We start from the raw sequence: 14,635 nt of genomic DNA, 5'->3' as shown, positions 1-14,635 counted from the left end.
GAAGAATTAAAGAGAGAGGAAAATAGTATCTTTGTTTAATCTGCACCATCCCTATAGACTGATCTGATGCATTATCTTAAAGCAGTGTGTTTTTCTTTTTTTAAAACTGCATGTAATTAATCAAGAAGTACTAATTCTGACTATTACACCTCCCTTACCGCCTGCATCCCATCCTGGTCCCAAGGCAGGCTGCTTTTGCAGTCTAAGAACTGGCCCACGTAGATGTGGCTGACAAAGGACACAGTGTTTGTGACCTCTTTTGCGTTAGTTAGCTGGTGTCACGTTCACAGACAATTAACAGTGATGTTGCTTGGCCCTTCTTCTGCCCAGTGGGTGTATGAAAGTTTAGATAAATGTGTTCCATGGCTGTTCTAGAAGTTAACATGTAGAATATTGTTTGTGCTTTTGAATAATTTTTCTTCAGAGTATTGAAAAGTTTGCCATGACGCATTGGTGAAAATATATAGCTTTGGGTAGTGGGGAAGCAGGATACTATGGATGGGGAGTCTTCTTTGAAAATAACCCCTATTACTCTAAAGTATTAAAGTGAGATAAAAATGGGGACCATAAAGTAAACCCCCAAATTAAGATGGTTCATTGGCTGTGAGACGTCCTGGTGGTCTAGTGGTTAAGACTCCATGCATCCACTGCAGGGGCCATGGGTTCCATCCCTGGTTGGGGAGGTTCTGCATTCTGAGAGGTATGGCCAGTAAAAAAAATAAAAAGATGGTTCATTGGCCATGGCTGAATTTAAACTAGGAACCTTGGCGATTTGGGATGAGCCCAACGTGAGTTTTTCCTTGTGGAGAGGGCATCCATCAGTGAGGAGGTAAAGAGAAGCAGCCCCAGGATGCCTTGCAGAGCAGCCCCAGGAGCTGTGGCCTGAGCCCGAAGCTCAGGGAGGTGTCCCGCTTGCTCTGCACACGAGTGGGACTTTTGTACTTGATGGAGGATGAATTTACTATTATACACTGATTGGGAAATAGGTTGTTAAATGATCCCCACTTAAGTAAAGTGAGTAAGCTTACTTGAAATGATTAAAAAAAAAAGTCTTTGGCAGCCTGTGCTAAAGGTCTCTTTTTTCCCCCTCTGATTGTAGACAGAATTCGTGGCTACTTTGGAGAAACCATCGCTCTTTACTTTGGATTTCTGGAGTATTTCACGTTTGCCTTAATCCCCATGGCCATCATTGGGTTACCTTACTACTTGTTTGCGTGGGAAGACTATGACAAGTACGTGATCTTCGCCTCATTCAACCTGATCTGGTCCACCGTGATCTTGGAAGTGTGGAAGCGAGGCTGTGCCAGCATGACCTACCGGTGGGGTACCCTGGTCATGAAGAGGAAGTTCGAGGAGCCCCGGCCAGGGTATCACGGAGTCCTGGGTATCAACCCAGTCACTGGCCGGGAGGAGCCACTCTACCCCAGCTACAAGAGACAGCTGCGAATTTACCTGGTCTCCCTGCCCTTCGTGTGCCTCTGTCTCTATTTCTCTCTGTTTGTCATGATGATTTACTTCGACATGGAGGCCTGGGCCTTGGGCCTGCATGAGGACAGCGGGTCTGAGTGGACCAGCATCTTGTTGTACGTGCCCAGCATAATCTACGCCATCGTGATAGAGATCATGAACCGCCTCTATCGATATGCCGCTGAATTTTTAACCTCATGGGGTAAGACTTGATGCTTTGTGTTTATGTCTTTGTCTGCCTAAAAGAAACATTGCTTCGATCATAGGATTCTTAGAAACGCTACCTGGCAAAGCAGATAGATGTTGCTCTGGGCTCGTTGTGGAGACATAAGGAGAAGTTCACAGGCTCTGGGAACGCCCATGATCTCCAGGTCACGATTCTCACAGCTCCGATGTATTGGTAGTTACTATGTTCTAGGTGCCCTGCTGGAGAAGGTGATGGCACCCACTCCAGTACTCTTGCCTGGAAAATTCCATGGATGGAGGAGCCTGGTACAGTCCATGGGGTTGCTAAGAGTCAGGCACGACTGAGCGACGTCACTTTTACTTTTCACTTCCATGCATTGGAGAAGGAAATGGCAACCCACTCCAGTGTTCTTGCCTGAGAATCCCAGGGATGGGGGAGCCTGGTGGGCTGCCGTCTATGGGGTCACACAGAGTCGGACACGACTGAAGCGACTTAGCAGCAGCAGCAGCAGGTGCCCTGCTAAGCACTTTATCCATAGTTCCTCATTTTCCCCTCCTCAGGGCACCTTGAAATAGAAGTTATTTTACAATTTTTATGGAGAAAGATACTGAGCATTCGCAAGGTTCAGACAGCAAATGGCAGAGCCAGGCTAATCCATCCTGTGCTTCTCATACTATATTGTGTTTTATGCTGGGGATAAGATTGACTGAATCATCACCATACTCTGTGTCTAGGATCTGTAAACCACTTGTGTAATTGTGTGGGGCAGAGGCCTGCCATTGAACTCAGTGAAGGAGGGTGTTCTTGTCTGTCTCTGTGGTAAAAGATGAACTTGGTTATAGTTTAAAAAGGGTCTTGATAGGCAGTTTTCTTTTTAATTAATTTGTTCAGTCAGGCAAATAAATATGCTATTAGTATATTAACCACTAGGAAGAAGTCTAGGCCTGAACTTCTGGACCATACAGATATTTAAAATTCTTTATATTAGTTATATAACAACAGATACCATTTATTTGGGACTTCTCTGGTGGCTCAGATGGTAAAGAATCTGCCTGCAAAGAATTTTCCTACAATGTGGGAGACCTGGGTTTGATCCCTGGGTCAGGAAGATCCCCTGGAGAAGGAAACAGCAACCCACTCCAGTATTCTTGCCTGGGAAATCCCACGGACAGAGGAGCCTTGCAGGCTATAGTCCATGGGGTCACAAAGAGTTAGACTTGACTAAGTGACTAACACATACCATTTATTTGTTTTTGGTCTCATAAGATTTTTTTTAAATTTTTATTGAAGCATAGTTGCTAGCTACTATTTGCTGAGTGCTTTCCTTGAGCTGAGCTATGGTTTTTGTAGTATTTCTAATCCTGACAGTAACCCTGGGAGAAGGGTAGTGTCAGGCCTATTGTGTAGGCAAGGAAGCTGAGTGTCAGGAGGTTAAGTAACTTGCCCAAGGTCACACAGTGACTGACTGACTGAGTTTAGGTTCAAATCCAGGTCAGCCTAACATTACCTCTCTGTGCAAGGTGATACTTCTGTTCAGGATCTGCCTTTTTTGTCCTTTTGCCCTGCTGTGGTGTCTCAGCAGTAAAGAATCCACCTGCCATTGCTGGAGATGCAGGTTCGTGCCCTGGGTCTGGAAGATTCCCTGGAGAAGGAAGTGGCAACCCACTCCAATATTCTTGCCTGGAGAATCCCGTGGACAGAGGAGCCTGGCAGGCTACAGTCCATGGGGTTGCAAAGAGTCGGACACAACTAAACAATAATATTAACTTGGGACATGCACAGTGTCTCCTTTGCTGAGTGAGGATGGAAACTTGAGTTTCCTTTTAAGTTAATCCTTGTAAATTTGATTTCTTGCCCTACTACTCTTCAGAGGTTGCTCTCAATTTTACTGTTACTGCTCACACAGTCTTTTTCTGGTGGCTGTCTGTGGAATCATTTCTTTGTTGCATTAATATTTTAAAAAATAATTTCAGCTCACAGTGCTATTTCAGTACCTTGAAAAATGTGTCTTTAGTTTCTTTGTTGTTTGATGTTCTTGGTGGGAAGCAGTAGCCGTGATGGACTGTGTCGCACGGTTACTGACTGAGGCTCTGTGGCTGGACACGGCTGTCCTTAGCACAGGCTTCACCTCACCTCACGACAACTCCCATTCTGCTTTCTTATCTGAGAGACCTTACTTCTCCCTTTTAATATTTTAGAGAATCACAGATTGGAATCTGCCTACCAGAATCACCTAATTCTGAAAGTGTTAGTGGTAAGTAGAACTTTAATATACAGATTCATTGTAATTATGAAACTAGTGTATACTGTGTAACATTTAGGACTATAAATATGAAGACTTGATTGTAATTTAAAATATCAGGTAATAGTAGTTAATATACTTTGTCCAAGAAGGCAAGGATTGATTAATAAATGTATTTACATACACACTTAGCAGTGTTATTACAAGTGTGTCCATGATATAAGACTTTAAATATAAGAATTAGTATTATAGCCAATTTCCAGTTGTTTGAAACACTATAGACATGTTTCTTTTATTTTCCTTTCGGTGACTCAGGTTTGAATGTTTCATTATTCACCAATCCTTCCAGTTACCTACCTACTGTTTAGTAATGAAGTGTTAAATTATTTTTTAAAATTTTGTCTAAGGAATTTCCAAAGTCCAAGAGGTTTCTAGCATGTTTTGAGGGGCAGAAGGGAAGGGATGGAGGTAAGTACTGTGTAACCTGCTTGCTGCTTATGTAAAAGCTCACAATTATGCCTCTTCCCACCATTATTAGAAATAACAGAGAGGTGGCTTGAAAGCACCTTGTGTAAAAGGAGATTACCTCAGCCATCTGTAACACAGCTGAGAATCGAGAAAGGTGCATAAAGAGTCCTCTGAACTCTGCAGTTCTGCACTGGAATTGATTTAACACAGTCCATGTACTTTACTCCCGAGAGAGGAATCCAGGCCCTCGCTTAGAAAGAGCCTTTGTTCCAGTTCCAAAAGTCATTCTGAGAAGCTTATTTATCTGGTTTTTCCATCCTTAAAGGATCAGAAGCCATCATTAGGAAGGTGATTAGGTTTCTGCAGGTAGGTACATTTATAGTAGCAAGAGTAGGGAAGGAAATAGAAAACCTCTCATAAATAAGTAATGAGACTTCAACAGCTTTAGCAATTTGGACATTGGAAAAGGGGCAAGCAGCCATCTGTATCTAAAAAGGCTCTGAGGGCCTCATTCTAGCCCTGTAAAATAATTTATATTCAAAATGTTGGTGCTGAGTCAGCAAGGATGTTATGTTGTGTGTTGTCTGTGTGAGAAAGTGAGCAGGGGAATGTGTGATGCATTACAAGAGTCTTTGAAAAAGATCACAAAACAGAGCTCTTGCCCTTAGAGGTAGAACACTCCATTTGTCTTAAAGAATTTAGCCATTTTTAAGACTGGATTATTCTCTGCTGGTGCCAGATACAGTGTCAAGCGACTGTCGTGTAAAAAGACTCATTGCTGAGAGTCTGCTCATCCTCTCCTGCGTGTGTTAGGTCTCTCCCTTCCTTTTTAATTTAAAAAAAAAAAAAAATTTTTTTTTTGGTTGGTCCATGCCACTTTATATGTGAAATCTTGATTTCCTGTTTCCTGACCAGGGATCAAACTTAGGCCCCTTGCATTGGCAGCATGGAGTCTTAACCACTGGACCTTCAGAAAAGTCCCAACTCTCCCTTCTTTTTAGTCTTGTGGGGAGGGTGTTTCTCAGCCTTCTGAGCTTCTGCTCTTCTACTGTAACTTAACACCCCCATCCCTACCCCTGCCCCACATTATGTTACTGCTCACTCCCTGCAGCGACTCCCCCTTCCATCACTGATGAAGTGCGCACACTGTGCATGCAGCAGTCTCCTGTCGGTGTTGAAAAGCCGGAAGTAGTTGAAAAGCCGGAAGTAGCCAGCGTGGGGCTGCGGGACAGGATGGAATCTCGTGTGTCCCAGAGGTAGTTGCAGGTTCTTGAGCAGGTGAACTAAAGGAAGAAATGGCACGTGTTGGGGGACTTCCCTGGTGGTCCCATGGTTAAGACTCCACGCTTACAATGCAGGGGGCATGGCTTCCATCCCTGTTCAGGGAACCAAGATCCCACATGCCTGCATGGCGCCACCAAAAAAGAAAAGAAATGGCAGTTGTTATGGTGGGATCCCCACCCCCACGTCTACACCCCCAGCCCCTGAACCATGTGTCTGGGCCGGGCAGTCAGGCCCATGGTGACAAAGATGCTACCCGGCTGGTTGCTGTGGCTCATCTCTCTTGCTTTTGCCACCCGCCTTCCTAGGTGTGTCTCTGGGAGAGTAGGGAGCCTCAGATTCCTGGGCACAGAGAGGCTTCCAGGGCTGGGCTGCTAGTTGGGTTGGGTCCCTTTTTACTGGGTGCTGACCCCTCCATCCAGGCATCTTCTCTGTGGGGCAGAGAGGAAAGAGAGCACGTGCCCTGGCAGCTCGCTGTTAGTGATGCTGGGCCTGCCTGTTGTAGGACTCCTAAGCAGGGTGGGCAGGGACTGTGCCTCCCAGGCTGCCCAGATTACCAGGTTGGGGGTGGGAGATACTGGACTCTCTCTTTTGTAAGAAAGTGGTAGGGACCTAAGATGTGCTGGTGCTGTGCAGTCCTCTCAGCGCCTTTCCGAGTTCCGCTTTGGTTGCCTCTCATGGTATTTCTGGAGTTCGTAGGTGTGCTTCCTGACGTGGCGGGGGGAGGTGGGGTGTAGGAGAAACAAGTCTTTGCCATCTTGTTAGGACCAGAAGTCCCTCATGACATCTTTAAATGTGATATTTACAATTGTGTCATGGTCTGTATGTGGGTTGGAAAAGAATGTCCAAACAAGAGGCAGAATGAGAGGAGAATAGAGTTTATTAGAACAGGAACAGCAGGTCGGCTTAAGGGAGAGCATATGATTTTCCTGGGTTGGTAGCCAGTTTTAATAGCCTCAAGACAAAGAAAATTCCTGCTAGAAGGGTGGCATTAGGTGATTGGTTAGGGTGGGTATTTTTACCTAATAAGGGGTCAGGTAGCTGGCCAGTTTAGATCAGGAGGGCTCATGGCAATGGTTGCTATGGGGCTCTCTCAATTCCAGAGATGACCTAGGTATGAGGCTCCACAAATTGTAGTAAAGTTCAGTGACACAGTATTAAATATTGCTCTCTTTTTTTGGCAGTTTAACTTTCTGAATTGCTTTGCCTCACTTTTCTACATTGCCTTTGTCTTGAGGGATATGAAGCTTTTGCGTCAGGTGAGTGTGAAAAACAGGTGTTGATTTTTTTTATTTGCAAGGTGCTCTCCTATAGTATAATAATGTAATGGTCTTCCCGTTATTATCTTGAGAAAATTATTAAATTTTGTGTATTTCTAAGCCCAGTTCTAAAAAAAAAAAAAAAAAAAAACCATTAGCAATTGCACTAGGTATTGTGCTCAACTGGAAAGAAATTAGTTGAAGCTAACCAAAATGCAAAATTAATCATTTAGGGGACTAAAATCAAATATATAGTTCATACTAAAGTTTGTAAAAGCAACTTTAACAGCAAAAAATGAATTCATCAATTGAACTTTTGTGTGCTCAGGGTGGGGCTGATTGGTATAATGGTCTTACACATTTCATTTTTAAACTAGTAAGTTGTTAAACTTGCAGACCAGCAGATGCTATGCACTGTTGTCTCATTTCTGAGATATTTATGAAAGTCTGACATATATTTTGTTGTGTTACCACTTCTGGATCTCATAATCATAGTGAAGTATAAATTATTGCTTTCTAAATTCTCTCTTTCTTGTTAATACTTGAGCCATCTACCAGTAAGGGCTGTTCTTTTCTGGTTTTGATATACTGCGATTATTAGTGTCTCAAAGTTTAGGCTTCTTAATCTTTATATGAGAGCTTGGGATCATTTTTCAAGAAATTAAAAAATTTGTATAACAGAAAGTTAAAAAGATTTTGTAGTTACAGTTCTAAAAGCTGACATAAAAGTAAAATACTGTGTTCCTAGTAACTAAACTAGATACAATGCTACTTTTACAAATTATTTTTGAAAATAATACATTTGAAATCAATAGGTTAGACATACATACCTCTCCAGTCCCACCATTAGTGTGTTAATGAGATACAACCCCTCATTTCTTATACTTTTGAGAGTCTCCTTTATTTAACAGGGGATGAGGGGCAGGGAAGAACTCTTTGAAACAAAGAATTTTAATATCAGCAAAGGTGGTTTGTGGTGGAAACCCTGATGCCTACCTGGGAAGAGTGGAAATTGACACAGTACCTCTGGAAACTACTTGAGTAACTTTCCTAAGAACCTTATTCCATTCCTAGTAAGTCATCAAAGGTGGGATGAAGATTCATGCACATAGGTGAGGAGCAGCACTTATAACAATGGCAGTTGAAAATAGTACTTATATTCAACCACAGTGCATGGGCTCGCAAAAAAGAATTATTCATGACATGGGAAAGTGTTCACAGGATAGTCAGAAAGGAAATCTACAAAGCTGTACACATACAGATGTTTCTACTTTTGTTTTTACATATCATTAGGAAGAAATACTTAAGTAAGATGTTAGCAGTGGTTCTGACATGGTTGTTAAGTTAAGGCTGACTTTTTTTCTGTTTTTAAGTTTTTCTACAGTGAGGGAGCATATATTAATTTTGTAGTAAGTTCTGACTAAACTTCAAAGTTGGTGACATCATTTAGACTCATATGAGATTGTAAAAAACACAATTTCAGTTTAATTTGTTGTCCTCCCAACTCATAACCAGTTTTCTATTATAATCTTATTTGTATTATACTCTTTTTGTATTTTAGTCTGTCTTGTGAAGAACCAGTAAATTAGAAACATCATTCTAAGACTTAGCTCCTAATTTTTTTTATACCTAGCTTTTCTGATACTAGTTTTTATAACATAATAATACATTATTTGTTAGATTCCTTTTTTTTTTTTAACTGCGTAATTGTATTCATGCTTTGGTTTTGTTAAGTTACATTGCCAAATATCATTTATGTGCTTCTCTTTAGAGCTTGGCTACTCTCCTGATTACCTCCCAGATCCTTAACCAAATTGTAGAGTCTCTTCTTCCTTATTGGCTCCAAAAGAAGCACCATGTGCGGGTAAAGAAGAAGGTGGAAGCTTTAAAGGCAGACATCGATGCTACATTATATGAACAGGTCGTTCTGGAAAAGGAAATGGGAACTTACTTGGTAAGTTTGGATATTGCCGAATTAAACATTGAAAGTGAATAATAATAGTCATGTGCAGACTGTATACGACAAATATGTACATATTCATCATCTCAGGTATGACTGCTTTCCAGCCAGTTTCCTTACCATGAAGTACTTTACAGTTAAAAAGAAGGAACAGTGTGTCAAGATGCTGCTGTCTTGAGCCTGGAGTTTATGCCTAACACCCAAAGGATGAGTCCCATGAATTGTGAGACTGCTTTGCTGAGGGTGGCGGGGCTGTTTCAAAGATGGCAGAGCAGGGGAGAGGCGAAACGGCCATGGAGCTGTTGTGTGCTCTGTACACTTTATACTCAAAAAAATGGAAGCCCATCGCTAACAATGGAAGGGCACTTTTCTCACGTTAATAATAGGTAGATAAAGCTCTGTGTTGATAAAGCTCTGTGTTGTTAATCACTTGGTGCCTAAATCAGAAATAGGATTCAAGATTTTTCTATTCAGAGTCTTTCTGTTATTCAGCATGGGCTTTCTGATGTGAAGTAAAGGAAGCAGTGTACTAATTTCCCTCACAGGCGATGGGTCTGTGAGTGAACGCTGGGCTTAAATGTCTCTCTCCTTAGTAACTTAACTTGCTGGCAGGGTCCTGCGTTATCTGACCGTTCTTCCCTCCTCATCTCCTGTAAGTTCCTCCTTCACTCTTTTCACAAGATCAGCACGAGTTATTACTGGTCTGACTCTCTCCATTCATTTGGGAATGGGGTTGTGCTTTGGGGATGCATTTGTTCTAGATCGCTGTTTGCTATGCACTCATCCTTACCTCCAGGAACATTGTTTCCTCACTGAAGCCAGTGAGCTTAGAATGGTATTTTCTGTAAATTCATCCTGAGTGCTACATTATGAATCTAAAACAGTGTTGCCAAGCTTTGGGGAAAAGGAGTTTGACTGAGACTAAAGCATTATTCCAAAGAGTAATACTTGCTTACTCACTGTAGAAAGCTTGGAAAGTGTGAGACAGGGTATAAGGAAAAAGAAATTCTCCATAATGTCTCTACCAGAGGCCATCCACTGGGGTCTGCTGACCCAGTTCTTCCAGGAACAGGACCAGGGCTGTGTACCCCCTCAGATCTCACTGAGCACTGCTGTCCCAGTCCTGGGAGCAGCTCATATCCAACCGCATAGCTGTGTGCGGCTGAGTTTTCATGGTGAGTATTCCAACCGGAATACTGTATTGACACACAGCAAATGAGAGATGCCTTCTCATGAGCTAGGCGTCAAAAATGTGTGTCAAAGATGTAAGTGAGTACCATCCTCCACACTCAACATTTTTGTATTTTGGAAAATGTAATTATTTTTCAAACAATATTTTATTTATGTTAATATGCTTTTTATTTTTGAAGTGAGTCAATGAGAAATATTTTTTCAGTTCTGCTTTTTAATTTCTAACACAGTAAATAATGCTAGGTGTAGTAACTTTTAGGAAGAAAAAGTCCTTGATATCATCAGTGATTTGAAAGAGTTTAGGGCTTTGGAGACCTGAAGGTTTGGAAACTGCTAGAGTAATCCCCACACTTTCTGGTTTTCAGAGCGTGAATTTTTGTGAAGCCAGTTTGTCCCGTTGTTTCCCCCTGAGATTCAGGTTCAGCAGTTCTGGAGGTGGGCCTCCACTATACCCCATCAGGAGGCTTTGACGGGGCAGTGGGGGAAAAGTGTTGCTCCATGTATAGGGCTGCTTTGTTAGATCACATGACTGACCGGGTGACAGACAGTTTGCAAAGCCTCTTTTTTGCTTAGGTTCTTTTTCGCTTTGTGTTGAATAGGTTATCTGTGATAGATACTGAGACTACTCTGTTCCCTATGAATGGTAGGTCTTTAAAAATAATTTCTAATTGTTTGTTGGTGGCATACAGGAATGCTCATTGGTTTTTATATCTTTTATCCAGAAACTTTGCAGAATTCTATTATTTCCAACTTTTAAAAATTTTATTGGATTTTTGCATGTAGACAGTTATTTCAGCTACAAATAAAAAATGGACATTTTCTTTTTTAATTTTAAATTTATTAATTTTAATTGAATAATTGCTTTACAGTATTGTGTTGGTTTCTGCCGAACAGCAACATGATTCAGTCATAGGCATGCATATGTCCCCTGATATTTTCTTTTTCAATTTTAACTTTATTAAGTGTGGTTGATTCACAGTGTTAATCTCTGCTGTACATCAAAGTAATTCAGTTATTTTGTTGTTGTTTAGTTGCTAAGTTGTGTCTGACTCTTCCAGACTCCGTAATCTGCAGCATGCCAGGCTTCTCTGCCCTTCATTATCTGCCAGAGTTTGCTCAAACGCATGTTTGTTGATTTGGTGATGCCATCCAACCATTTTGCCCTCTTTTATCCCCTTCTCCTCCTGCCCTCATTCTTTCCCAGCATCAAAGTCTTTTCCAACCAGTTAGCTCTTCACATCAAGTGGCCAAAGTATTGAAGTTTTAGCTTTAGCATCAGTCCTTCCAGTCCTTCATATATATATGAAAAGGAATACATATATATACATGGTTTATCTCACGTGGTTTGTTATAGGATATTGAATACATTTACTTGGCCTTTGTTGTTTCTTCATCCTATATATAATATTATGGTTTGTGTCTGCTGATTCCAAACTCTTAACCCTCCTCCCTTCACTAATGGCTATTTTCTTTTTTCCTTCAGTCCTTTAACTTTTTATTATTTGACTCACTAATATGTTCAATATAATTTGGACACAAACAGTTATAACAGGAATCTTTATCTTGTTCCTGATTTTTTTTTTCCCCTGACCATTAAGTATTATGTTTGTTCCATGTTTTAGGCAGTAACTTTATCAGTTTAAGAAGTTTTTTCTCTTCCCTATTTGAGAAGAATTTTTATCATGAATAATGTTGAATTTTATAAAAAAAAATTTTTTTTGCTTCTGTTGCAATCATCTTACCTCCTTCAATTTGTATTTTCATAAGTTTCTTAATGGACCACCATGTTTGCATTTAAGTGATTAGCTTCACTTGCTCAGTATTCCACATTGTGATGTTGAATATGCTAATATTCGTTAGGGTTTGTGCCATTTGCTAGCAGTTTTCCTTTCTCAGTCACTGGGATAGAGTCTCCATGTTATTTATTGTGCAAACTCTGTTGCTAACAGAGAGCCTGGCATTCAGCAGGCTCTCAGTTCAATGTTGAATAAAGGACAGCTTCCGGAAAAGAGGGGCTCAGCCCCTGCTGTGTGCTGCCTGTTGCCTTCACCCTGTACTTTCTTTCCTTCTCACGTACTCTGGGTGGGAAACTCTGAGACGTGATGTCTCTCCAGGGGCAGTGTGAGGGGCTGGTGGGGTGGATCCCCTGGAACCTGAAACTTGGTTTTCATACATGTAATAAATTAGATATGTAAAATTACTATGTCACAGATATACCATAGCATTATAAATAATTGCTTTGTTCTTAAAGTTTGTGAATAGGTCCTCAGAATCATCTTAGTAAGTTGTTCTTTTGCTAACTTGCAGCTGTTAAGAGTAGCGTGTATCTTGGTTAGTGTATTTTTTTAACATCTGATTGTTTACTTTGTTAAATTTGCCTTTTTTTTTTTTTTTTGCTTCTTGCTGAAAGATATGTCCCTGGTGTGCTGTACTGACTGAACCAAAAGTACTCAGAAGTGTCAAAGTACTGATAGTGTTACCATGTAACTACTACCACTGCAAAGCCTGTTGTGAGATGGAAATGCAGAATGTGGGGCATGTTGCTCTGTGGGGAAGGGGCTCCCTGGGTTCTGGATGCTAGAAAGGCCAGATGATGTTTATGTGACTTGTGGAGGCTGCCCTGTGGCGCATCAGAGAGAAAGTGTCATCGACACATCTCTGCAGAGTCTCAACCTTTTATTTTACGAGCTGAAACAACCCGATTTTGAAAGCCAAGTGTAGGCTATCAGGATTTCTTAAGAATGAATTGTGGTAACAATGGCTTGATTGCTGAGATTTTCACTCTTTCCCAACGCTTGATTTCTTCACTCTTCAGAGAAATAAATCGATGCTATATTGCTGGGTGTATTTAAAAACCACATCTCAATGCTGCAACAGAACATAAGGACATTCTTTCTAGAGCCAAATGCAACCAAAGAGTTGTTTAGAAACTGTTCAGCACTGAATCCCCAGCTGAGTGTCAACCTGCCAGCTCCCAAAACACATGCGGTTGGCATTACTCCTTGGCAAGGCTTGCAGACAGTCGGTGAAACTCACTCAAAATCCCTGGGTTCATTTTTCATCCAAATATCCAGAACATCTGGAAGAAGCACTTTCTGCTATCCCCAGTACTCTGTAATTCCCCAGTAATTTTGTTTGGGTATTTCATATTTTAGTAAAATAAAAAATAGACTGACTAGAAGTAGAATCTGACTTTTACTAAAGCTCTCATCTATTGAATTTGGCATGTGTATCTTGGTGAAAGACTGTGTGAAATACAGTAATAATATTTAAAATTTGAATTTATAATGGTTGTTTCATGTTGCTTTAAAATACTGCAGTGAATGTTTTTCTTAAACTGCCATGTTTGCATGTGCACTGAACGATCATGAGAGTGAGAAGGTTGGAAGCTGGCTTGGATGGTTCCCTCACCCCGTCACTGCACCATGTCGAGCGCTGCTTGGCCCCTCTGGGGTAACCATGTGAGCAGCAGGCCTCTGGGTCCTGTGGAGGAGTGGTGATGTTGCTCAGGTGATAAGTCAGAGTCACCAGTGTCCAGGCTTCCCACTTCAATGCAGGTGCCTATTTCCAGTTGTTAAAGATCACTCGCCTCTCGCAAGAATCCCTTAGAAGAAATGGAGTAGCCATCATAGTCAATAGAAGAGTCCGAAATGCAGAACTTGGATGCAATCTCAAAAATGACAGAATGGTGTCTGTTCGTTTCCAAGGCAAACCATTCAATATCACGGTAATCCAAGTCTGTGCCCTGACTAGTAATGCTGAAGAAGCTGAAGTTGAACGGTTCTGTGTAGACTTACTGGAGAAGGAAATGGCAACCCACTCCAGTATTCTTGCCTAGAGAATCCCAGGGATGGGGAAGCCTGGTGGGCTGCCATCTATGGGGTCGCACAGAGTTGGACACGACTGAAGCGACTTAGCAGCAGCAGCAGCAGCAGCAGCATGTAGACTCACAAGACCTTTTAGAACTAACACACAAAAAAGATGTCCTTTTCATGATAGGGGACTGGAATGCAAAAGTAGGAAGTCAAGAAACACCTGGAGTAACAGACAAATTTGGCCTTGGAGTATGGAATGAAGCAGGGCAAAGGCTAATCGAGTTTTGACAAGAGAACGCATTGGTCATAGCAAACACCCTCTTCAAACAGCATAAGAGAAGACTGTACACATGGACATCACCAGGTGGCCAATACTGAAATCAGATTGATTATATTCTTTGCAGCCAAAGATGGAGAAGCTCTTTCCAGTCAGCAAAAACAAGACCGGGAGCTGACTGTTGCTCAGATCATGAACTCCTTATTGCCAAATTCAGACTTAAATTGAAGAAAGTGGGGAAAACCACTAGATCATTCAGGTATGACCTAAATCAAATCCCTTATGATTATACAGTGGAAGTGGGAAATAGATTTAAGAGACTAGATCTGATAGACAGAATACCTGATGAACTATGGATGGAGCTTTGTAACATTGTACAGGAGACAGGGATCAAGACCATCCCCAAGAAAAAGAAATGCAAAAAAGCAAAATGACTGTCTGAAGAGACCTTATAAAAATAGCTGTGAAAAGAAGAGAAGCAAAAAACA

The 14,635-nt window shown here is 41.4% G+C and overlaps 1 protein-coding gene across 14 annotated transcripts in view; it reads left to right on the top strand.

Moving 5' to 3' along the window:
• The window catches only part of ANO10 (anoctamin 10), a 214,391-nt gene that overhangs the window by 28,045 nt on the left and 171,711 nt on the right, over positions 1 to 14,635 (top strand). For all 14 annotated transcript variants that reach the window (XM_015102278.4, XM_042235914.2, XM_042235910.2 and 11 more), the window contains 4 exons: positions 1,100 to 1,669; positions 3,853 to 3,908; positions 6,830 to 6,904; positions 8,676 to 8,858. In XM_015102278.4, the coding sequence (XP_014957764.1) occupies positions 1,100 to 1,669; positions 3,853 to 3,908; positions 6,830 to 6,904; positions 8,676 to 8,858 (884 nt within the window). The remainder of the gene's footprint in view (positions 1 to 1,099; positions 1,670 to 3,852; positions 3,909 to 6,829; positions 6,905 to 8,675; positions 8,859 to 14,635) is intronic.

The sequence above is a fragment of the Ovis aries genome, chromosome 19 (assembly GCF_016772045.2).
Source record: "Ovis aries strain OAR_USU_Benz2616 breed Rambouillet chromosome 19, ARS-UI_Ramb_v3.0, whole genome shotgun sequence".
In the NCBI taxonomy this organism is placed as follows: domain Eukaryota; kingdom Metazoa; phylum Chordata; class Mammalia; order Artiodactyla; family Bovidae; genus Ovis; species Ovis aries.
The sequence above is the reverse complement of the archived record's forward strand: the minus strand, read 5'-3'. Positions and strand labels throughout refer to the sequence as shown.